At 36.2% G+C, this 25,462-nt stretch overlaps 1 protein-coding gene across 1 annotated transcript in view; it reads right to left on the bottom strand.

Annotated features, from left to right (window-relative positions):
* PCSK5 (proprotein convertase subtilisin/kexin type 5) overlaps positions 1 to 25,462 on the bottom strand; it is a 611,928-nt gene that overhangs the window by 108,950 nt on the left and 477,516 nt on the right. Inside the window, exons 21-22 of the mRNA XM_031939641.1 lie at positions 11,765 to 11,867; positions 3,217 to 3,353 (exon numbers count right to left, since the gene is read on the bottom strand). Of these exons, the coding sequence (XP_031795501.1) occupies positions 3,217 to 3,353; positions 11,765 to 11,867 (240 nt within the window). The remainder of the gene's footprint in view (positions 1 to 3,216; positions 3,354 to 11,764; positions 11,868 to 25,462) is intronic.

The following is a 25,462-nucleotide window of genomic DNA, read 5'->3' as shown; positions in this document are numbered from 1 at the left end:
GTTTGTTTCATAGAGTCATTAGCTTCCATTTGCCCCATTCTAATTTTTAATGTGTGATTTTCTTCAGTTAGCTGTATTCTTTTTTCCATTTGGTTAATTCTACTTTTAAAAGGGGTGTTTTCTTCAATGTATTTTTTTTTTTTTTTTTGCATTTGGCCAATTGTAATTTTTAAGGAATTCCTTCCTTTTTCAAGCTGATGACTCTCTTACATACTTCTCATTTCTTTTTTCATTTTTTCTTCTATCTCTCTTATTTGCCTTTTAAAGTCTTTTATGAGCATTTCCAAGAAGCCTCTTTGGGCTTGAGACCAATTTAAATCACTCTTTGAGATTTCCTCTATGGAATGTTTGTGACAGCCCTCTTTGTAGTGGCCAGAAACTGGAAACAGAGTAGATGCCCATCAATTGGAGAATGGCTGAATAAATTGTAGCATATGAATATTATGGAATATTATTGTTCTGTAAGAAATGACCAGCAGGATGATTTTAGAAAGGTCTGGAGAGACTTACATGAATTGATGCTGAGTGAATGAGCAGGACCAGGAGATCATTATATACTTCAACAACAATACTATATGATGATCAATTCTGATGGACATGGCCATCTTCACCAATAAGATGAACCAAATCAGTTCTAATGGAGCAGTAATGAACTGAACCAACTACACCCAGGGAAAGAACTCTGGGAGATGACTATGAACTACTACATAGAATTCCTAATCCCTCTATTTTTGTTTTTCCTTCACAGGCTAATTATACACTATTTCAAAGTCCGATTCTTTTTGTACAGCAAAATAACTGTATGGACATGTATGTGTATGTATATGTATATATATATATATATATATATTGTATTTTAACTTATGCTTTACCATGTTTAACATGTATTGGTCAACCTGCCATCTGGGGGAGAGGGTGGGGGGGTAGGAAGGGAAAAGTTGGAATAAAGGGTTTTGCAATTGTCAATGCTGAAAAATTACCCATGCATATATCTTGTAAATAAAAAGCTACAATAATAATAATAAAAGATTTCCTCTATGGACATTTTGTTCTTATCTGTGTTGGTGTTTTGGGCTTCTCTGTCACCATAGTAAGTTTCTATGGTCAAACTTCTTTTCTGTTTCTCGCTCATTTTTTTTTTTTTCTTTTCTTTTGGTATTTCCTATGATTTTTTATTTTTAAGATTGAATTCTGCTCCTGGAATAGAGGGGGCACTGTTCCAAGCTTTCTGTGCAGCTCTGAGACTTGGTTTTGAGTACAAGGGCTTCTTGTTTTTTCAGGGGATAACTATCTGCCATTTCCAGAAAATAGCCTGATTTCCAAGAATTTGCCTTCTGGACTGGAACTAGAGACAGTCCTACTGGTTGACTACTACTGAGTTAGGGTTGAGGGTCTCAGTAGCTGATTTGCTGTGAATAAGACCCTCTTGCTGGCTTTCCCAGACTCTGTCTGAGTTGAGCTAAGTACCCCTTTTCACCACAGTGAACTGATCTTTCTTGAAGTTTTTACAATATATCTTGAGCTGGAGCATATTTTCACCCTATCAGACTGTTCAGAGGCTTGGTTTCATGTGATTTTCGAGGGAAACTTGGAGAGCTTGAGCAGCATCCTGGCTTTATTCCACTATCTTGGCTCCACCACAATATAGTATTAATTAAGATCCCTTTAGTGGTTCTCTAATGCTTGAAGCATAAGTCTGGTGTTCAAGTCTTCACAATCTAGTGCTGACCCTCCTTTTTAACCTTATCATATCCTCTTCACTTCCTACTCAATGCTTCTGCCATGTTATATTATTTGCTATCTTTTGCATAAACTCTGAAGCTGACCACTTCCATATTTTTTTTTTCTCAATCTCCCTTATGCCTCTATTGCCTATTGTGGAAATCCTCTTGTTCTCTATAACCCAATTCAAATTTTATTTTTTTCCAGGAAGCATTCTGTGATCCTTCCAAGGAGCAGTAACTTTTCTTTCTTGGAATCTCAAATATATTACTTACACCTCTCTCACACACCTATATATTATTAATATTATAGTTTTCTATGATATGTGTTATCTTTCCATTACAGTGTGAAAGAAAGGATTATTAATAATTAATGCTTTGAGGACATTTAGAATTTTCCCTTTTTCTATTTTCAAGATTTCAGTCTCTGAAAGTTGAGTTAACCTTCTCTATCAGATCCCATTCAACCTCACAAAGAATCTCTACTCTAAGGCAAATTCCATTCAATCAAGCTTGAGTGGCGACAGCCCCTTTTGTTTAAATTGTTTAAGATTGGGAGTGATCTATTTATAGAGATACTCTCTCTGTCCAAGGATGTCATGATATCCCTCTCAGCCCTTCTTTTAATATTTATTCTTTTGTTAATTGTTAACCAATTAGGGTTAATCCCATGCTGGGAAACACCTACTTAAAGGATATATAAACTGTGAACCTAGCACCATCATGATTGTTTTTAGTCTAAGATATGGCCAACTGACTATGCTTTTAAATGCTTTGTTATTAATACAATGATTAAATTATCCAGAAATTATATCTCTTGAACCTTTTAATTGCCACAAATATAAGTTCTGTGAGGGCAAGAATGGTATCTTATCTAAATGTTGTAAATCCTTCAGTTCCCAGGATAACATTCTTTAGAGTAAACTTTAATTAAAATCAAACAACATTTATAGATTTAAGTTTCAAGAACTAAACTATTCACACTTTTAGTAACTTCAGTATCCTTGTTTTCTCTCTCTAATAGACTATAGTCTATTTTTTTTTAGCTTTTTGAAGACAGGAACTCTTTTCTGTATTTGTATTCCCAGGGCTTAGCACAGCATCCAGCACTAAAATTCTTCTTTTCAATCATTATGTAATACTTCCCTACAGTGTTGAAGAGCACTGATAAGTAGCTGTTGAGATTCATCCCAACACTATAAGAGAATGTTCCTGAATAAAGCTGAATGGTAACAGTTGAGGAAAGGATCTGAGACAGTACAACAGTGGTTCTCAAAGTATGGTCTAGAGAATCCTGGGAATCTCTGAAATCCTTTTAGAGGGTCTACAAATTCAAAAATAGTTTTTATTTCCAATATGGTAAATGTCTATAAATATAATCCAGATAAGCAAAAACGCTTTGGAGATATCCTCAATAATTTTTAATAGGATAAAAATACTGAAAACAAGTTTGAGAACTACTGGTACAGAAGAAGTAACTGTCAGCTGTGCTTACCTGTGCCACAGGAGGTACAGTTGGAGGGTTCATTTCCTTGGCATTCTTGGCAAGTGTGGTGACATGGATGGCATTGGTTCTGAAACTCAAATTTCCCTGAGGGACAGGTCAGGACACAGCGGCCATTGTCAAAAAACCTGGAGCAGCAGAAAGAATAGCACACATAAAAGGAAGACTTCTTTGACAACAGAATACTGAGACAATATTAAATATATTTCTGTTCCACACTCTCCTTTTTTTTGCTTTATTATTCTATTCACAAAAATGAAACTAGTGGTCCATTACCAGTGGCACATATACTTCGAGTTGTCCTATTTATTTCCCTTAACCATTTCCCCTCCTTTTTTTACCTAGATTTCTCAGAAAACAGCCTCAGGTAATTTGATTAACATGGATCAACTGACTTAGGTGGCACAGTGCATGGAACACTAGAATCAGAAACATCTGAGTTAAAATATGGCTTCAGACACTAGCTGTGTGACACTGGACAAATCATTTCACTCTGCTTGTCTCCATTTCCTCATCTGTAATATGAGCTGGAAACAGAAATGTCAAACCTTTCCAGCATTTTTGCTGAGAAAACCCCAAATGGAGTCACAGATACAACTGAATGGACCAAATAACAGTAGATGCCTTGGAGAAAGATGGGGTAGAGGAACAATTGAAAAGAAAGTAGGGATGTTGTCTAAAATCCTGAGGTCCAAGGAGAAGTAATGATATGAATAGAAAATGTACTACCCAGATCCTGGGAATAAGAGAAGGTAAAGTGATAATATTTCATCATAAACTTACAGGGGATTGAAGATGGAAATTTTCTTATGTAATACAAAAATGAGAAGGTTACTATAACTTCTCCCTTCTTTACCCCGCCTCCCCTTTCCACATACATTCTCTGGCCTTCTTGTTATATTTAGGATTGTGGGCACCGTGATAAAAATAAACTTTAGAATGGCCAAGGTGTGCCACCTTGAGATGTAAAAATACAGTGATACTAAGTTCTTATACACCATTGTTAAGAGAGCTGATCATTGGGAAAAGATGACAGTGGCAGAAGTCAATGAACGCTATCTTTTGGAGGAAAGTAGAACTACCAAACAATGGAGGGCCAAGATAGAACCTGAGTTGGACAGAATTGAATAGCAAGAAGGGACTCTGAAGTATGATAGCACAAGAAACTAGGTGATTGCCAACTACTAGATGAGAATAAAACTACCAAACAATGGAGAGCACAAGATAGAACCTGAAATGGATATAAGAATTGTAGAGCAGGGAGAAGCTATGAAGGACAATGCAAGAAAGAAAAAAATGCCATCTCCTGAAAAGGAAGGGAACTACTAACCAATGGAGATAAACAGCAATGTCAGCTTAGAGGGGCAGGTGGTAAAAAAAACTACTAAAAACTAATCATTTGGCTGTCCCCCTCCATTTTACTGCCACTCTAGCCACTTAACCAATTTTTCTCCTTTACTTTTCAACTCTTAATTTCTGAACAGTAAGAAAATCAAGATCGTTGCTTTTAAAAGAGTGTCAGTTGAGAGACCTATGACTTTATTTATCATTCCTGTGATTTCCCCAAAGAAAACATCATCACCACCATTCCCTTAGATATGTTATTTCCTCCTACCAGAATATGAACATGTTAAGGGCATGGACTGTCTTGTTTTTATATTTGTATCCCCAGGGTTTGTTCCAGCTTGGCATAGAGTATTTGAGAAGTATTTTTCATTAGTTTTATTACTTTGGATTATTTAACCACGAAGAGAAGCAACAAAATGGGAAAAATACTCTAAAAACTTTTAAGATATAAGGTTGCTCAGAGAAATAAAATAAGTTCCAAGGACTACAAAAATCCCATATGGTTCAAATTACTTATATGTCAAACTGGTCATGTTTTGAGTTTTGTCAGTATGTGTGTTTATAGGTGGAAGTGGTAATTATTCTTGAGGGAGTGTCACATACTGATACTCTTATGATAGAATCAATGATCCAGATACTTAGAGATATCTCATTTGTACTTAGATTCTCTGAATGAAGAAGGACTACTGACACAGATCTTATGCTTTTCTTAGGGAACAGCAGAGGAACAATTTCTTTTCCTCTATACATTGCTTCACTGTCAAATGATCCTCTCTGGTTATAGGAACACCATTATTTCTAAAAATTGAATCACATTATATGGACTAGAAATTGTCAGTCTACTGAACTTCAAGCCTATATCAACATACCAGGAAGAAACGTGATGTAGTGATAGGGTGCTATAATGAACTGATCATTTGACTTGTATTCAGAAAGAACTGGATTCAAATTCTATCTTAGACACTTAATAGCTGTAAGTCCCTTAGTAAGACACCTAACTTTTTAAAAATGCATTATTCTTCTCATTTGCAAAAATGAAAGACTAGACTTGATGGTCTCTAAAGACCCTCCTAGGTCTCCATCTATGATGCTATGGTTCTAGTTGAAAAAGACCCAGACTTGGAATCAGAAGACCTGAATTTGTGAACTTGCTGTGCTATATACTTTGTGACTTTAGGTAAATCATTTATAGGCCTCAGTGTCCTCATCTTTAAAATGAGGAATTTAGACTGGATCAGGAGCAACAAATTATGGACCAAGGACCAAATCTGGCCTTCTGTCATCATAGATCATAGATTATAGTATCATGGAAGATGGAACTATAGAGACCAGTCTGACTTCTCTTTTAGGGAGACTTAGAAAAATCAATAATTTGTCATGGTCCCCATAGGTAGTAATTTGTAGAGCCAGGATTTGGACCCAAGTCTTTATTCTGCACTATTTTATTGTGAGATTAGTGAGCCTTTGTTCCTTTCCCCATTTTTGATTACTCAACACTGATTAGACTAAATCACAGGATCTTTCTACATGGTGCTCCTATTGCAGCCAGCAATACTTCAGTCTATCTGTTGACTTCGTAGATCTCTCCAGAGGTATATTCACAAACATCTGGCTGTCCATGTCATCACTGAGCCCTCACAACCCTGAAAAGGCAAATTATCTTATCACCCTTACTAAGCCTACAAAGAGAAAGCACCATTCAGTGGTCTGACTGATAATTTAAGCTAATGAGGGAAAGCCCAGTTCCAAACTAGCTATGGTTTTTAAGCATGGAAAGATTTATCAAGGAATGATTGTTCTTAATGTTCCTAATATGCGGTCATGGTGATAGTGGTAGAGGGGATGGGACCATAGACCTAGATTAGAGCTTTCAAGGTTTTCAAATGAAAAGCCTACCTGAAGAGGAATTTAACATGAAAAAAGGAAAATGGGGGTATATTCATCTGATGTGTTCATTTTCTTACTAAATCCAGTTGGAGGAGAATAGGAAGGGAAAGGGAACACATAAAACATATCATCACTTTATCCTTTAGACACGCCAAAGAGAATTCTAACTGAAAAAGTAATTTATCTCCGATTTGGATCTCTCTCTTGTGACAGGGTCATTTGTGAGTAGCTTCAATTTTAAGTGCCTTTTAGAGTCATCCTGAAATGGAAGAAGGCAGGACCCCGAAGGAAATCAAACCATTTTTTGTAGAAGAAAGGAACTATTTATTTGTCTACGGGTCTTGATCTTTTCCTAAATCTGAACAGCTTTGTCAAGTTTTTAGCAGAAAATAAAAAGCATGGTGGGGGAGTGGGGGAAAATGAGAGAGAACAAAATAGTAAAATAAAACCCAGCGTTTGTTTGCAGACTAGGATGAGAAGAGCAAAGCAAAAACTAGTGGGCCATTAGCAGAAAAAAAAAAAAAAAAAAAAAAAGGAAAAAAAAAAAAAGGAGCCTCTGGATTGATAGCTGTCTTTCTGTCTCTGACTCAATGTCTCTGTCTCTGTATCTATCTCTCTTGGTTTCTCAGTCTGTCTATCTCAATGTCTCTGCTCTCTGTATCTTCCTCTAATGTCTTTGTCTCTGTATCTTGACTGTCTCTATCTTTCTTTCTGTTTCAATGCAATGTCTATCTCTGTCTCTTGTTAAATTGCTTGGCAACTGTTGGAAGAGTCACATTTCCCATTGCTTTTATTTACAAGGAGAGTAACAAATTCTCCTAAGAGGAGGATGGATACTTCCTTTTGGACTTCAAGGAAACCGAGGGGCATTCTCTTTAAAGACATCTGTGGGACAGTTTTAGTCACCCAGCTCAGATCACAATGGCCCTAGGCCAAGTCTCCTCACTGCGAATCAGGAAAGCCTTATCACCACTAAATTTCAGGTCATCCTGACTTTTTCATTACCAAATTACAACCAGCCATTCAGGTCTAATAGAAATCACCGAGAATAGAAGCAAAGGCAGAGTCAAGACCTTAAACAGCTGGGCAGAGACGCTGTCCTCAGTGTTGGGGGTAACTATACCAGAATCCCCTAGGGTGACGTTCCACTGTGTGGTGTGTTTGATATGTGCTGGAACAGATGATCTCAGGATAGAGTTATTATATCTTTTGTTTTCATTTGTTGGTTTTCCTAATTAAAGCCACTCACAATAATCCTTAACATAATTTCTCGGTACTTAAATGTCCTAATGGAATCAAGACCAGGAAAAAAGAATTCCTGTTCCCAGAAGTCCATAGAAGTGGACCAAAACATTTTTGGATTTGAATAAGAGCAAAAGTAGTTTTTGAATGCTTTATAATTAGTTGACTATCTTTAGTAGGTTAAACTAGGGAGGGGTGATTGGGTCTTTGCTCCAGGATATCACATTTAGGGAGTACTGATGGATCTTGTAGACAGTCCTTCAACAACATAGAAACAACAGAGCTTAGTACTTAGTCTGCAAAGATAATTAGTTAACAGTTGAAACTGCTAGATGGTAAGTGAAATGAACTTTCTGTCACTAGCCACATCTTAGGGCATACTTTGTGCCATTTTTACTGCGTGCAGTTTGAAGTAGTTGTCCCATGTCCAGACCTTTCTACTTGCAACTCTGATACTTAGGTCTTAATCTAAAATTCAACTCACTTTCTGAAAAACCTTCAGAAGACAGGGCATGCTATATAATAAGCTGCCTCCTTTGTGTTTACAATATCATTTTAAAATATTTATTTATTTTGTTTTTAATTTATGGAATAAAACAAACATTTTTGTAATAATATAATTTCAAAAAATGATCATACATGAAACTGCAAATCTATTTTGTACAACTTTCTATTCTATTTAAATATAAAAGTTATCAGTTAATTTTTTTTCTTTTTTCTTCTTTTCCCCTAAGATAGCTATCAATTTCTTTTTAAAAGGGCTTTTGCTTTAATTTCAGTGTTTTGTAAGAAAGAATAATTAATTCAATGAAATGACAAAAGAAAAGATGCAGATATTACAAGTCAGAGTTTACTTCCCCAATCATTGTAAGGCAATTTCTTAGATTCAAGGTTATGCCATAATAGAGAATCAAAATGGAAAGGCTTCATCATGGTATAGTGTGGACAGAGAACTTGGCCATGGAGTGAGGAAAATTGGTTTCAAATCTTCCCTCAGATACTAACTCTGTGAACCTACACAAATTATTTAAACTCCAATTTCTCCATCTGTAAAATGAAGTCTTTGGATAAGATATAGATACTCTAATTCTAAATCCATGGTAATTCCTGTTACATGTTAGAGGTATATCAAGTTAAAGGAGAGAAAATGAGTCTCAGCAGTTTTAAAACATCACCCCTGATTCTGGTTTATATTTTATCAAAAGATATCAATTTTTTTCCCTTTAAAGTCTACCTCTCTTCTTAACTTTTTTGTTTTTCATAGTTGACCTCACTTTCTTCCCAGTTACCCAGGGTCAAATCCTTTATATTATCTTTGACTTTTTTCTTTTCCCCAATCTGATTAATTATATATGTTCTGCCTCTCTGCATCTCTCATTTCTATCTCTACTTTTCCCTTCACGTCTTTTTAGTTAAGGATAATATAATTTCTCACCTAGATAATTTTAAATACATCTGATAATAAGTCTTCTTGCCTTATTGTCCATATAGAGGTCAGCATAATCTTCCTATGGCACAGATTTCCCATGTATTCCCCTGCTCAAAAAGTGACAGTAGTTTCCCTCGGCCTAAAGAATAAAATATAAACTCCCTTACTGGGCAGTTAAAACTTGGATCCAACCCAGGGAGGTAGTGGCACATGATAGTAATTATTTTTAAGTTCCTACTATGTTCCAGACACTGTGCTAAACCCTGAGGGTACAAAGAAGGGCAAAAAAGAGTTCCTGCTCCAGGAGAGCTCACAATCCAAGGTAATAGAAAAAAAGCTGAGTGACTTGGCAGCAGTAAACCTGATCATATAGGACTCCCTCTACAAGTGGAAGATACAATTGCTCCCTAGTAAAAGCTCTGTAATTCTCATCAATGTCTTTCCAAAATTATTCCATAGTAGATCCACCCATTGCTCTGGAGGTGGTCTTTTTTTTTTTAAACTGTCTTATGGTTATTAATTGTATCATTGTCATTTACTTGCTGAGTAAACTTAGTCAATAATTCAATTTCTCTGGTTCTCAGTTTCCTCATTTAGAAATAGGAGAAAATGTGGCCTAATGATGAAAAGCCAGTCCCATAGACAAGAAGAGCTTTGTGTCTGACAAATTTTGTCTGTATGACAAAGGACAAGTCATTTAAAATTTCAGTTACTCAGAAAACTCTCTGAGATCTCTAAATCTCAGGAATTATTCTAAATAATAATAGTACATATGTCTACTATTTTGCCCTTATTTCATATAATTTCTCTTCATGTATTCTCTATTCTGGCCATACTGATCCACATGTTCTTCCCCCTTCTCATCCTGCCCCCATACGTTAATGTATATCTAGAAAATGATTCCTTCATGTCTTGGCTTGTGAATGTACTTCCTTTTTTTTTTTTTTTTTTTTCAATGCTCACATGAGATGCCTCTTTCCATATTAAGCCTTTCTAAATCAAGCTCAGTTAAAAAGTCATTCCTCCCTTCTCAAATTTCCTGAGAGTTCTTTGTTTAGATCTTTCCTTTGCCCCATCATAGTCTACCGTGTATTGTATTAATTTACTGAAGTAACTGGATATTTATATTGATTTCCCTATGGGGATGGAAAGATGCTGTTATATAACTGCATGGCTTTTGGAAAGTGTAGTTTGGATGAACAGTGTGAATTACCCTCTCTTCCCGCTTCTGCTCCTTTCCACAAAAAAGGTAGCGAGACTCCAGGACAGAACACTGAGGTAAAGAGTCTGACCGTGAAGCAACTTCCTCTCAATTTCTTATGTTTTTTTTTCCCCTATCCTGGGGCTTGAAAGAGACCCACAATATTCACTATCATGGAATCTATACCACTATATAATAACTACATACCAGCAAGAAATCAATGTCTGTTGCCACAGATGCCCTTCTCTTTTTTGTTATATTTGTCCTGTGTTTGAAGTTGAAAAATTACAAAGCAAAATCATAAGTAACCTCTATGGCAACTTAAAGACATGTTATAAGTTTAAATGGATTAGGTCATATTTTCAATGATGATTTGAAAAATGGTGTAAAAGATATTGTCAAGGACATGGATGACATATTAGAGGATGGGGTAATCATATAATGAAAAGTTTTCTTTTAAAAGAGCTTTATGAGATGACTTAGGAGTAAAAAAGGAAGGGCACTGGTGAAATGATAGATGATATAAAAACAAAATATATCAATGAAGTTTTATTTAAAATAAGAAAACAAACAGATGCACCAATTAATAAATATTGCTACAAAATGTTAAACATGAAAGATAGACTTCTAGCAAGATAAATGGATGCTTCATGAATATTTATGGATTTGGGATGATAGAACTAGATCTGGTAAGAACCTTAGATATCATGAAATTTAAACTTATGGATAAAACGTTCTCATTTTATAGTTTAGTTAACTGAAACCTAAAGAGCTTAGTTCCTTTTCCGGGATCACACAGCTAGTAAGTACCTGAGACAGAATTCAAACACAAGCTTTCCTGTCTTAAAATCCATATGAATCAATGAGATTCATTCAATGAGGGCTCATGAGAAATGCAGGGGCTACAATCTGCACTTTTGGAGGGAGCTCCTAAATTGATGACGTCATGCCACAGGATCATCAGTACATGGATCCCCCTTTTTTGGATTATAAGTTGAGGGAAGGGAATATTAGTATCTTTTTTCATCTTTGCCTCTTCTACAATCTGTAAAAAGTCTTGCAAATAAAATGTTTTCAATAAATATTGAACCAATTTTTCTTAAAAACCTAACAGGATCTGGCCAAGATGGCCTGGCTGATAATTAGAAAAACTTTGTATTTGACACTGTGAAGCTAATGGATATGAACTGCTAAAATAGTGGTGGAATTCCATTTGCCCTTGGGAATTTTCCCTGGTTCAACTTAATGAAGAATAGATGTTGTCACCTAATGAATGAGTCACTTAAGCTCTCTTGGTCTCAGTTTCCTCATCTGTATAAGAGGAATAATTAAGATCACAGGATTGTTATAAGAATAAAATGAGATATGAGAATATGAAATATGAGAAAATCTTAAAACAATATATAAATGACAGTTATTATTGTTACCATTACCTTGTAATTGGGCAGCTAGTACAGTTCTCCTGAGTTGGACCCCGGCATGTGGAACAAGAAGCTTCACAGCGTAGGCAGTGGCCCAGGTCATCAATGTATTCCCCTGGTGAACAAAAGCCAGTTGTTTACTTCAGCCTCACATAACCATGCATGATGACTGCCTTGTCATTCTGAGGGCAGCCAGACTTCATAGTGATTGCTTGCATAAGAAAGAAAAAATGGAGACACTCTAGAGAGACCCTGAACTTCTCCAGCTGCCAATTCTAAATCCTGACCTTACAACAACAATTTCTCTTCTCCCAGGGGCCCTCAGAGTTGGACCCTTAGAAAGTTATGAGGCAATGACATATTTTTGGATCTGGTCCTTATGTGTTACAGATTTTAAAAGTCAGGGAAGGCCAAAGGGGCTTCCCGAAAGGACCCCTTCTTTGACCTCCTACTGATTTGCCTGTTAAAAGTAAGGATCTATTTTCCCTAAGGGGCTTCAACTGTCCCTTGGAATGAGACAAAGTGCCAAGCAGGACCCACCCCAGAGAATGCCCACCATGAACAAAAAGCTCAGTGAATTGGCTAGAATAGGGAGTTAAGCCTAAGCTGCCATTTGGCAAATGTGAGCTACCTCTCACCCTGAAAGAGGAACAACACTGAGATGGCCAGAGAATCCCTGACTTAATTCAAAAAGCTTATCTTTTACGAAGAAAACAACATGAGACCTTCTGACAGAAGCAATTGGAGTTGTGCCAATTTTTGGTAGTTTTACCCACTTACTACAGAGGAAAATTAGAGGTAGAAAAGGAAAACTATAACAACAACAACATCCTTGAGAGTTATGATACAGAATGATCCCATACTTATTCTCACTTCCTTAAAATTTATCCTCTTCTTTAAATGGACTGAAACAAATGGTCCCTTTTTAAAAATTTCAATAGGCAGTTTATTTCTTCAAATGGAAATCACAATCTTCAGAAACTATGCTTTCAAAGTTCAGCTTTCAATTCCATCACCCCCCTTTCCCTTTTTCCTCCCTTTCTCACCCCCTTTCTCTTCCTTAATTCCTTACTCCTTCCTTTCATTCACCCCTATCTTTCTCTCTTTTCCTTTCTCCCTTCCTCTCTCCTACCTCCTGTCCCTTCCTTTTTTTCTCCCTCTTTCCACATCCACAATATCCTCAAAACATTTTTAGATTCCTCAATGCCAGTCAGGGAAAATGAGATTAATAGACACCTCTGGGAGTTTGCAATCTAGGATTAAACATAAAATTGATCTTTAGAAAGTGATTCATTTGAGTAAGACACCAGATCACTTTTCATTGCCAGAGCTCAGGATGAATGATAAGTTAAATGATGTTTTGGTAAAATAAAAAAGTAACTAAAATATTCATACTCTTATCCTAGAGATCCCATTGTTCAATAAGGTCAAAAACAGAAAGTAAAGCTTTACATTCACCTAAGTAAAAAGCCTTTTTGTAGTAAAAACAACAATGAAAAACAAAACAAAACAACTGCAAGCAAAGTATGCAGTCACTGGGAATTAGCTAAGCAAATTGTAGTACACAAATGTGATACAGGAATATTTCTGTGTTGTAAGAAACAATGAATATGATGAATACAGAAAGTAATAGGAAGATTTGTCTGAACTGATTCAGAATGATGTAATCAGAACCAGGAAAACAATATACACAACAGCTACAATGGAGACAGAAAGAACAATAAAAAAAAAATGAAACAGTATGCTTTGTAATCATGATGATCATACTGGCCTTAGAGAAGAATTAAGAAAATATACCTCTCTCCCTTCTTTTCTTGAAGAGGTAAGGGACTGTTGATGTGGAATATTGCATATGCTTTAAAAATCATTGTTCTCATGGATGGCTTGCAGGACATGGTGGGAGAGAGGAATATATTAATAAATGGAAATATAAGCTAAATGTTTCAATAAAAGGGTCAGCTAGGTGGCAGCAAATAGAATGTTGGGCTTGGCTTGGAGTCAGGAAGACTCATGTTTCTGATTTCAAATCTGGTCTCAAACACTTACTAGTCATGTGACACTGCACAAGTCATTTCACCTTATTTACCTCAGTTTCCTCATCTGCAAAATAAGCCAGAGAAGGAAATGGCAAACCCCTCCAGTATCTTTGCCAAGAAAACTCTTAAAATGGAGTTACAAAGTCAGATACAACTAAAAAATGATTGAACAATAAGCAAAAAGAGTTGATGATAGTGCCAAATCTTCAAGATTTGTTGTTACCTTATTTTCTGGAATATACAAAAACTAGGTATTGGGAAAGTGAAATTATTTTTAAGAACTGAGTTTTAAGAATTGAGGTTTTTTCCTCCATCCATACACATTCAGAAAGATAAAGCATCTATAAACTCTTACTATGTATCAGGTATCATGCTAAGCACTGCGGATACAAATATAAGCAAAAAAAAAAAAAAAAAAAAAAGCTCCCTCACCCCCAATCTTTGAGGAGTTTCCATTTTAATGAGAGAAAGAAAACATAATGTAGAGCTGGAAAGGGTTGGAGGTCAGGAATAGGGATTAAAGGCTGCCGCTGAGCAATGGAAAAACCAGAAACAGAGGGAGTCTATAGCTATACCAATGTGAGCAAGTTTTTTAATCTCTCTCAGCCTTCTTCTCCATCTATAAAATGGGGTATGAAGTAAACATAACTTCAGTTCCTCATTAAAACCTTATGTTTACCCTACTACATGGAATACCCTGGAAATAAAATCTTCCTTTTATCTGTACTCACCCATAAATGGTGGATGATAACTTTCTTTCTTCATAATGATCCTTTAAACTATTTCCATTTATTTTATTTTTAATTTATGGAATAAAATAAACATTCCCACAATATAGTATAATAATAACAATAATAAAAGATATATGGCTCATTATCCTATTTGATAGTTGAGAAAACTGAGACTCAATGATTTGTCCTGAGTTACATAGGGGTAAACATTGGGGATTACTCTAATGTCAGCATGATGTTCCTGCTGTATCCTTCACAAAGAAAAAATAGAATGGACTAGTTTTAAACTTTATTTGTGTGAAAAATATTTTTTAAACCTATAGGCTTACCTCTTGTTAATTTTATAATGAAGAGAGTTAAAAAAAATATACAAACTGCAAAGATTGCCAGTCTTTTCACAAATAACTTTCTCCATACATTCTAGATCCACTGGCCTAGTTGCAGTCCCTAGAAAATAAATCCTGTCTTTTTATGCTTTGACTTTGCCTAGATGTCCCTACTGCCTGGAATGACCTCATTTCTACCTCTTAGTTTTCCCTTATTTCCTTCAAGGCTCAGCTCAAAGCCTTTTATAGGCTTTGATTATGAATGTTTCTCTTTTCAAATTGCCTTCTCTCTATTATGAATATATCTTGTATACACTTAGTCATTTATATGATGCATCACCCTATTAGAATGTGAGCTCCCTGAGGGTGAGGACTGTTTTTGCTTTTTTTTTCTCCCCATGTTAACATAGTGCACTTAATAAATGCTTCCTGACAGACTGATTACTCTCCTCCATTTATCTTTACCTGAGTAAATAGATAGGTGGCAGAAGTAGTTGTAAAATGGTCCTAACAGCCCACATTCTGGGTAAAGGGAAGATGCTTCAGATTTAGGTGGACTCATTGGATCAGAATTAGATATAAGGGAATCATTTAGAGGGTTAAAGATCCCTCATCTTATGATCAACTATTATAGATAACTCTTCTCAGCAACACAATGATCCAAGAAAATGCCTCAGCATCCAAGGAAAAAATTATGGAGACTGAATGTGAATCAAAACATACTATTTTCACTTTTTTTTGTTTTTGTTTTCTTTCTCATAGTTATTCCTTTTGTTCTGATTTTTCTTTCCCAATGTGACTAATATGGGAATATGTTAAAAGTGATTGTAATTTATTTATATCATATTGCTTACTGTCTTGGCGAGGGTTAAGGAAACCAGGGAGTAAAAAATTTGGAATTCAAAATCTTACAAAAATGAATGTTGAAAACTATCTTTATATGTAATTAGAAAAATAAAATATTAAAATGAAAAAAACCCAACCAAAAACAAAAACAAAAGATCTCTCATTCCAGAGTGATAGCAACCCATTCTTCCCCTCCCAGATTGATTATATATATCTGATTATATACTTGGACAGGTAAAAGAAGCCCTTTTCTGCCTCATTTTTACCTAGCCTTAATCACTGATTGGGCATTGCCTCAGTCAAAATGAGACCCATTAAAAACCTTGGCTTAAAAAGGCCAAACATTCTTACTGTATCTAGGGCCATCTCCAGTTGCTCTGATCTCTGTGTGGCAAGTCACTCAACCCCAATTGTCTCAGAAAAAAAATGGTTATGCCCTTGACGTTAGCTTGGAACTTGGTTCTCCATTCTCCAACCCCCTCCACCTGCTTATCTACTAGCTGAGAGGAGAGGATATTAGATAACCTGGATACTCAGGGGCGTTTGGCTTAGACCTTAGGAGATGGGCTCAGTAGCTGCTACATGGTCTCTCCAGCTGCACATGGCCCACCCTTGAGATTCATGTGTGGGCTTCTTTCACTCTGCCTGAAGCTCTGCTAGACCCATTCACCTAATAACACCAGTTACAGAAACCTGACACTACAGTTGCCTACTTATTGAGGCAGACTCAAGACCCAGGAGCAGTCCATAATATCACCCACCACCCTGCTGAGAATGCTCTATGTCCCTTCAGAGATGCTGGTAGCTCTCCTTACCCTGCTTGCTAGACAGTTTTAAGAAACTCCATGGACATTGATTGGACAATAAATGGTTTAATTTCAATATATATTGCAAAATTCATAGATCAATGTGAAGTACAGTGGTTTAGAATTATGAGTAAAGGGGAAATAGAAACTTCTCTCTCTCTCTCTCTCTCTCTCTCTCTCTCTCTCTCTCTCTCTCTCTCCCCCTATCTCTCTCTGTGTCTCTGTCTAAATCACTATACCTCACAAGGTTTTATGAATTTTGCAATACATATATTTATATAAAAATTAAATTATTTCTATAGAGGCCCCTGAAAAAAATTTTGCCCACCCACTCATCTTGGGGGTTGCTCTGATCTATGGAATCTAAGGCATTTTCATCACAACAACCATTTGAAGTACTTTATAATAATATTATTCTTTCCATTTTATAGAAACTCAGGATATCACAGAAGCAAATGCGAAAACATTCTCTGGTCAGTCTAATACAGATGCCCAAACTGAATAGTCACCTGAGAAGATAGCAAAAAAGTTGGAAACAGTGGGTCCAGAAATGCTGCTTTATTTGGCTCTATAGAACTTAACTTTGGTTCTTCTGTTTTCCCTTAATTCTCTTTCTTCATGGCTGCTCACCACGCTCCCTACTGCCTATAAAGTGATCAGGTCCAATGCTTGGGTAGAGTAGGAGTCTAAGTTAAACACAACTCACCCCGTCTGTCCTAGCAAAAGGGAGTCAAATGACTCTGAGGGTTGTACCACACCCATACCAGAGTCTCTGCTTTAATTATAGACAGGGCAGAGAAAACAAAGCTGGCCTGTTGGAGGTCACTGAGAGGCTGCCGTGAGACTGGAAATTAATGTGGCCTCTACACACCTCTGGATAACTTCATATGGCATCTGGGGGTTGTTAAGGGGTTCCTGGTCCCTCATATCCTGTTGTAGTTGGGCTGCCAAAGACAACCATCCATGGCAAGAGGAACCAGTAGCAAGTAGAGATGTACATTGGCAACATGTTTGTCCAACAGCATCTTTGGGGGAAGAGATGTCCCGCAGAAACAATTTTCCAGATAAATGAAATAGACTCATTTCAATGTCAGAACTTTTAAAAGAAATCCAGACCCTCTTAACACAAAATAAAAAGTGTGCTGGCTAGTATACAACTTAGGAGGCTTGTGGGCCAGATTCTAAACTGTGCATCTCTCTCAAGCATGTCTGCTTCTTGAGTTAAAAAACAGCGCTGGCCAAAGAACAGAGAGGAATGGGAACCTGCCCCTGTCTACATTTTCATATTTATGTGAATGTCCAATTAGTTACATAAACAGCTGCCCACAGGCCTTACAGGCACAAGTTTTCCACTGCAAGCTTGGAGATGATCAAGCCAGATTTCAGGGACACAGTGATTTTTCTTTTGAATTGTTTGGGCAGCAAATTCTCATTGTCTGTCTTTATTGCATAATGAATATGAATGATTGTGACAAGACTTTTATACTCAATTCTTAGAAGGAAGTTTTTAGTAACAGACTGGGGGGTCCAATCTTGAGTTCTTGGGTTATTTATTCATCTTTTTGTGGGATTGATCTTTCTGTGGATTAGGCTTTTGGGGATCTAAAGCTGGAAGGGACCTTCCCATTGTAGAAGAAAGCCCTGAGGTTTTCTAGTCCATATCCTTCATTTTACAGATGAGAACTCTATGGCCCAAGAACACTTAGGTCATAAGGAGAAGAACTGGCTTTCAAATCCAGGCCTTCTGACATCAAATCATTAATGATCATTTCCCTCTTTTAAACTCTCAGAGTTCTGGTAACTCCTTTTTAACTTTCCCCTTAACTTACCCTGTTATCCCCCTCCCCACCATTTCTAGTGGTAAAGTTAGGATAGAAAGGATGGTAGCAGGGGTTTAATAAAATGAAAGAAGAAATATATTCCTAAAAATTTAGGAAAAGCATGGTGGTACAGGTGAATGAGCATGGTATTTAGAGTCAGAAAACCTTTTGGTGGTTTTATTTACTGACCTCAGGCAATTAACACAACTTTTTGGGCCTCACTATCATAATCTATACAGTAAGGAGGCTGGACTAGATGACCTTTGACATTCTCTTTTAGCTCTAAATCCATGAAACTATCAACTTGAAAAATTTGGAGTCAAATGACAGGATATTTGTTTTTAAATGAGAGAATATTTGTATAGAGCTCAGCAGAGTTCTAGGCACATAGTAGGAAAAATATAAATGCTTTCCCCCTTCTCTCTTGCTCTTGTATATATGGAAAAATAAAACTAAAACCTAAATTCAGAATATCTATTTTATGGTTTGATCAAAACAAACAAACCAATCAACCCCAAAATAACAGAAAAACAAAAATCTCCACCAAACCTATCAGAAAAAACAAAAGCCTATTTTAATAGATGTTAATTTTATTGTTCTAGTCTTTATTAGTATTCTTCTATTCATGTTAATGTCAAGCTATCCATTTTCGAAAGTAAATTTTATGAAGACTCAAAGCAAATAAAGGCTCCCTTTGATTAACTTATTTTACTGAGCAAGTAATATAGTTTCCAGACATAAACTGCATAACAAAAGGATGATAAAGAGGGAGGAGATGAATATAAGATATCATATCAACTTCCCAGACAGGGAGAAGAGAATGGAAAGTTGGACTGAAGGTCAGAAACTATTGATTTCTGATCTAGCTCTTCCACTGACTGCCAATAGAAAAGGGCTTCCTATCTCTTTAGGAAGTCTCTAATAGACTTCTAATAACAGCAGGCTCTTTCTTTTTTACTTATAGTTTTACTGGTATAGGGAACTCCCAGTAAGACAACTTCCTCAACTAATTAAACTACAGCTCATAAGTTTGGGAGATGCATTTTTTTTGTTTTGTTTTTGTTTTAGAGAGTTGCCTGAATAACTGAGAGCTTAAATCATTTTTTTTTTTTTTTTGGTATTTGAATCTCCAATCTAGAGCCTGACATATAATAAGTACATAGCATTCATTCATTTGGTGACTTGTACAAGGTCACACAGCCTCATTTTAAAGATAAGAAAACTATCTGAGAGAGAGGTCCAGTGACTTGCCAATACACTTACATTGGAAAAAATTTTTTTTGATTTTCCAGTTTCTTTAAATTTTTTAAGAGCTCAGATTAAAAATTGCCTCCATGAAGCCTATTCTGATTCTCCTAGTTGCTAGTGCCTCATCATAGAATAATCTTATATGTATTTTATATGTATTTACATATGTAGACTTTAGTAAAATGATATACCTGATAAGCTACTTGGGAACAAAGATTGTTTCATTTTTGTCTTTGTTTACTAACCTGATGTCTAGCACATCATACTGCTCATAATCAATGCTTGTTGATTAATTGATTTGGAATAGAGAAGACTGAATTCAGACCTCACTTCTGCCACTTACCATATGTATGATCTTAGGAAAGTCATTTTATCTCTTTGGGCCTCAGTTTCTTCAATCATAATATGAGACCAGATGACATCTAAAGTCCCTTTTATTTTTAAACCTACAGTTCAATGATTCTAAGTTCCATAGGCAGGATTTTTATGAAGGTCTTCCTGACCCAAGTCTAACACTCTCTCTATTAGGGGATGCTACATAGCGGCCAACAAGCTTGCTTAGCATTCATCTTTTAAGCATCTCTCCATAACTACAAGATGCTAATTAAAAACACTCCTGGCAGAGATGCCAATGTGTCGTTACCTACTTAAGGAATCTGCTTTTGTGATGACCTCATTAAAATAAATCTATAAATTCATTACTTTCCACTAGCCACAATAATTATGTACAATATTAATCCTGAAATGCCAACACTCAACACTTTCAATGAGATGGGTGCTTATAAATTAAACATGGTTAGATTTGTTTTTTTTTTTTTAAACACCTGCTAAGAAAATGGCAAGATACGGAGTCAGTAAGAAATTGGCACTCCTGTAAGCAACACTCAAATTAAGAGGTCATAAACCCCGACTGAATACTCAACATCTCAGCATTTATACATAGAACTTAATCTTGGCAGACGAATATTTAATTTTAACTGAAAAAGACCAGAACCCTCTCCACTTTATCTAGAAAATGGCTGCCTCCTTTCATGGGATTGGACCAGATATTGTCAACCATCTTGAGCAGCCAGTTTGCTGGATTGAGCTTGGCCAAGCTCCTAGTAGGTGCTTGTTCTAACTGAGAGGGCTGGCAGATGGAGAGCTCCATTATTTCCATTTCCCCGAGGATCCATCGAAGGCAGAAGGCACATGTGGGGCCGACAGAATGATAATTCCGAGCCCCCAGTGTGGTGGCAGCAAGGGGACAATTATTTCTCTATCACTTTGCCTCACTCATTTCACACATGCGCCCCTCCCATAGATTCTTTCTCGATTGTCGAGACTGAGCATCCCCGGGGGCCTGATTGCTTTTGTACTGACAAGGGCAGACTGCTCATGATTTGTGTAGAGATGCTTTGAGGAGCTGCTTTGGCACCCCTAGGGGTTGGCAGCAGAACTGAAAGGATGGATCTTAACTTGCGCATCCAGCACATATGCAAATGGTTAGCCCCGTTCAGACTGCGCGTTGCTCAAGCATGAAAGAATTAGGAGCTGATTCTTTCAGCTCCCACCATCAATCTGCTTTTTGTCAGCAACCAGGCCGTTAAGCTTCACTCGGGCACCTGCAGTAAAGGTGGCATCTGAATTTGTTTTCTTGGGTAACAAAATAAATAATGATAGGAAGAGTCAGATGGGTGATGCAATGGATAAAGAGCTGGACATGGAACCAGGAGCATCCATGTTCGAATCTGTCCTCAGACACTCACTAATCATGTGTCTGGAAACAAATCACTTCACAATCTGCCTTAATTTCCTCATCTATAAAATTGGAATATTAATAGCATCTGCCGTCCAGGTACAATGAGGATAAAATAAATTAATCTTTGTAAAGCACTAAGAAATTCCGGGTACATAAATGTTTCTTCTTTTTTCTCTTCTTCCTTCTTCTCCTCCTCCTGCTGTTGCTACTGGTATTACTATTTTTTTTTTTTTTTTGTTCAGTCATGCCTGAATCTTCATGATCCCATGGACCATAGTGTTTCAGGCCATTCCATTCTCTTCTATCTCTTTTTTAAAAATTAATTTATTTTTGGTGAGGCAGCTGGGGTTGAGTGACTTGCCCAAGATCACACAGCTAGCCAGTGTTAAGTCTCTGAGACTGGATTTGAATTCAGGTCTTCTTGACTTCAGGGCTGGTGCTCTATCCACTGTGACAATTAGCTATACATCTATCTCTTGAAGTCTATCCAAGTTTATGTTCATTATTTCCATGATTCTATCTATCTATCTATCTATCATCTACTATCTATCTCATCCTCTGCTGTCCCCTTTTCCTTTTGCTTTCAATCTTTCCCAACATCAGAGTCTTTTCCAATGAATTCAGTTTTCTCATTATATGGCCAAAGTATTTTTTAAATTTAATTTTAATAAAATGTTATTTTTCAAATTTACACACAAAGATGATTTTCTTTATTTATTAATAAATAAATAATATAAATATATATGTATATATAATATAAATAAATAATTAAATAAAACAAATAAAGATTCATTTTTGTAAGATTTTGAGTTCCAGTTTTTTCCCTTGCTCCCTCTTTTATCTCCCTCTTCCTCAGACAGCAAGCAATCTGATATGTTACATATGTACATCCATTTTTAACATATTTCCATATGAGTCATGTTGGGAAAGAAAAATAAGAACCAAAGAAAAAAGAACAAAACAAAAGAGAAAAAAAAAAGGTAAACATAGTATGTATGCATCAATCTGTATTCAGTCTCTAAAGTTCTTTCCCTGGAAGCGGGAGGCATTTTCCATTCAAAGTTTATTAGGTAATAAATAAATAAATAAATAAAAAACAAAGTTTATTAGGTTTAACTCTTCTTAGCAAGGATCACTGATTTGCTGAGAAGAGTTAAATCTATCATAACTGATCATCATATAATCTTATTGTTGCTGTGTACAATGTTTTCCCAGTTCTGCTCACTTTGCTTAGTATCTATCAGTCCATGTAAATCTTTCTAGGGTTTTCTGAAGTCAGTCTGTTCACCATTTCTTATAGAACAATAATATTCTATTACATTCATATACCATAACTTATTCAGTCATTCCCCAATTTATGGGCATCCACTCATTTTCAATTTTTTTTTGTCACCACAAAAAGAGCTGTTACAAACATTTTTATGACCAAACTATTTAAGCTTCATCTTCAGTATTTAACCTTCTATTGGATAATCTGAGTTGGTTTTCTTAAGTATTTGACAGATTTGACCTTTTTGTTATACCAGGAACTCTCAAAAGTCTTCTTCAGAACTGCACTTATTTTATATTTGTGTAGCACTTTATGGTTTCCAAAGTACCAGGAAGTAGGTATTACAGCAATTATAGTCCCTGTTTTATAGATAAGGTAACTGAAGTTCAGAGAGATATATCCAGGGTTATATAGCAAGAGAATGAATGGATCTAAAATAAGAGTCCAATTCTTCTGTTCCATCTTCAGTAGTTACTTTTTTTTTTTCATCACTAGGGCAAATAGCTGAGTTTTTCTATAATTCATAGGATCATAGAGATGGAATGGACATTAAAAGTCATAGGTATTATATGTGTAGACAAGGTAGACATTGTAGAGTTCTAATCCAACCTTTTAATTTTGCAGATGAGAAAGTTGAGTCAAGTCAGTTACCAGAGTTGAATGGCAAGTAAATGACTCAGGGAAGATTTGAACCAAGTTCTTCATGATGTTAAGTCTATTGATCTATGCACTACACTCTGCTACCTCTCAGTGTTCATCTAATGCTACCCCATCTTTTTTATTTTTTTATTTTTTGCTGAGGCAATTGGGGTTAAGTGACTTGCCCAGGGTTACACAGCTAGGAAGTGTTAAGTGTCTGAGATCACATTTGAACTCAGGTCCTTCTGACTTCAGGGCTGGTACTCTATCCACTGCACCACCTAACTGCCTCCATGCCACCCTTTCTTTATACAGATGGGGAAACTGAGGCCTCCAGCAGAGAACTGATTGGCCTAAAATCTATTAAATAGAATAGCAAAAATTAGGACCAAGATCCTCTGAGGATCTGGTGATAAAAGAGTTGGATACAAGACTTTCACTTTGTTGGGAAAGAAGAGTGATGCAAATGAGGTGTTAAATAGTACATTTAAACTCTATTTTAATTCACTATATTACTTTTTCTGGGAAGATTATTCTACACCTGGGATTCTTAATCTTTTACAATCTGGTGAAGCTTATGGACTCCTCAAGATACTACTTTTAAATGTATAAAATAAATTACATAGGATTATGAAAGAAATCAATGATATTGAAATATAGTTATCAAAATTTAAAAAATCACAGATCCTAGGTTAAGAATACTTATACTATATGTTATATATATTTTTTGCCACAGATGTGTTTGTACAATCTGAGATATTGGTAGCAGTTTCTTCCCGAGCTAGCTGGGCACACAGAACATTACACTGTGAGCAGAAGACCCCCAGGAACAACCATATAGTTTGCTTCAACTTGGCATCATGTAAGCACTCTCCTAAAAATCCTGCCATCTGAATGAATGGAAAGAATGTTGCTCTTCTGGATGAGACTCAGTGAGGTGCTAATTGATTTTATTATTTGAGTACTCATAATTCCAACCCAAAACAAAAATTAAAACATGGTTCTGTTATTAACATTGATCCTACAGTTGGTGAATGGCTGAATAAGTTATGGTTTATGAATGTCATAGAATACTATTGTTCTATAAGAAACAATCAGCAGAATGATTTCAGAGAGGCCTGGGGAGACTTACATGAACTGATGCTAAGTGAAGGGAGCAGAACTAGGAGATCATTGTACATGGCAATAACAAGATTATGTAATGATCAATTCTGATGAAATGGCTCTTTTCAACAGCAAAGTGATTTCAGATGAGTTCTAATGATCTTGTGATGAAGAGAGCCATCACAACCCAGAGAAAGAACTATGGGGACTGGGTTTTAGATCACAACATGGTATTTTCACCTTTTTTGTTGTTGTTGTTGTTATTTGCTTGCTTTTGTTTTCTTTCTCATTTTTTCCTTTTTGATCTGGTTTTTCTTGTGTATCATGATAATTGTGGAAATATTTTTGGAAGAATTACACATGTTTAACATATATTGGATAACTAGGGGAAGAGGTAGGGAGGAAGGGAGGGAAAAATGTGGAATACCAGGTTTTGCCAGGGTGAATTTTGAAAATTACCATGTATATATTTTGAAAATTAAAAAAAAGTTAATAAAAAAGATCATCTCATTCAAAATCAACCAACAAAACAAGCAAAAATTAATCCTAGAGGAGACCAGCTTGAATGCACAAAAATTTTTGTAGACTACCAATGGGTTCCTCAAGCACCCTATTGATTGAAAAAAACTGGAGAAGACTGCTCAGTAGAGGCCCAATGAAGTTACAATTGTATAAAAGACTTAAATAACTGGGGCAGAAAGAGGGAGGTAAAGAAAGTGATGTCCTGTATCAAATGAGATAACATTAAATGGCATTAACCATGGTTTTGAAAAGTTTAGTAAGAATGGTAACATTAGCCTCTGAGAAAGGAAGGAAGCTATCAAAAGATAGTAAGAATTTTCCAAAGAATTGTAAGCTATCAATGACCACAAGAAAATAAGTTATAAATCAAGAATAAGAGAAATTCAAATTAAAATAACTCTAAGGTTTCATGATTCACATCCTGGAATCAACTTTGCTTGGCTGCTCACCCATTGGGGAATGCTTGGAGGGCATTCATCCCACACCTGGAGGCTCGTACAGATGGCTTGACAGCTTACCCATTGGGGCATGCTTAGGAGGCAATCATTCACCTGACATCCGAAGAGGTCACAAATTGCTTTGCTTCCACAAAAGTCCATTGGAACTAGATTCTCACGCAAG

Source organism: Sarcophilus harrisii, chromosome 1 (assembly GCF_902635505.1).
Source record: "Sarcophilus harrisii chromosome 1, mSarHar1.11, whole genome shotgun sequence".
NCBI lineage: Eukaryota > Metazoa > Chordata > Mammalia > Dasyuromorphia > Dasyuridae > Sarcophilus > Sarcophilus harrisii.
This window is presented reverse-complemented; position numbering and strand designations above follow the sequence as displayed.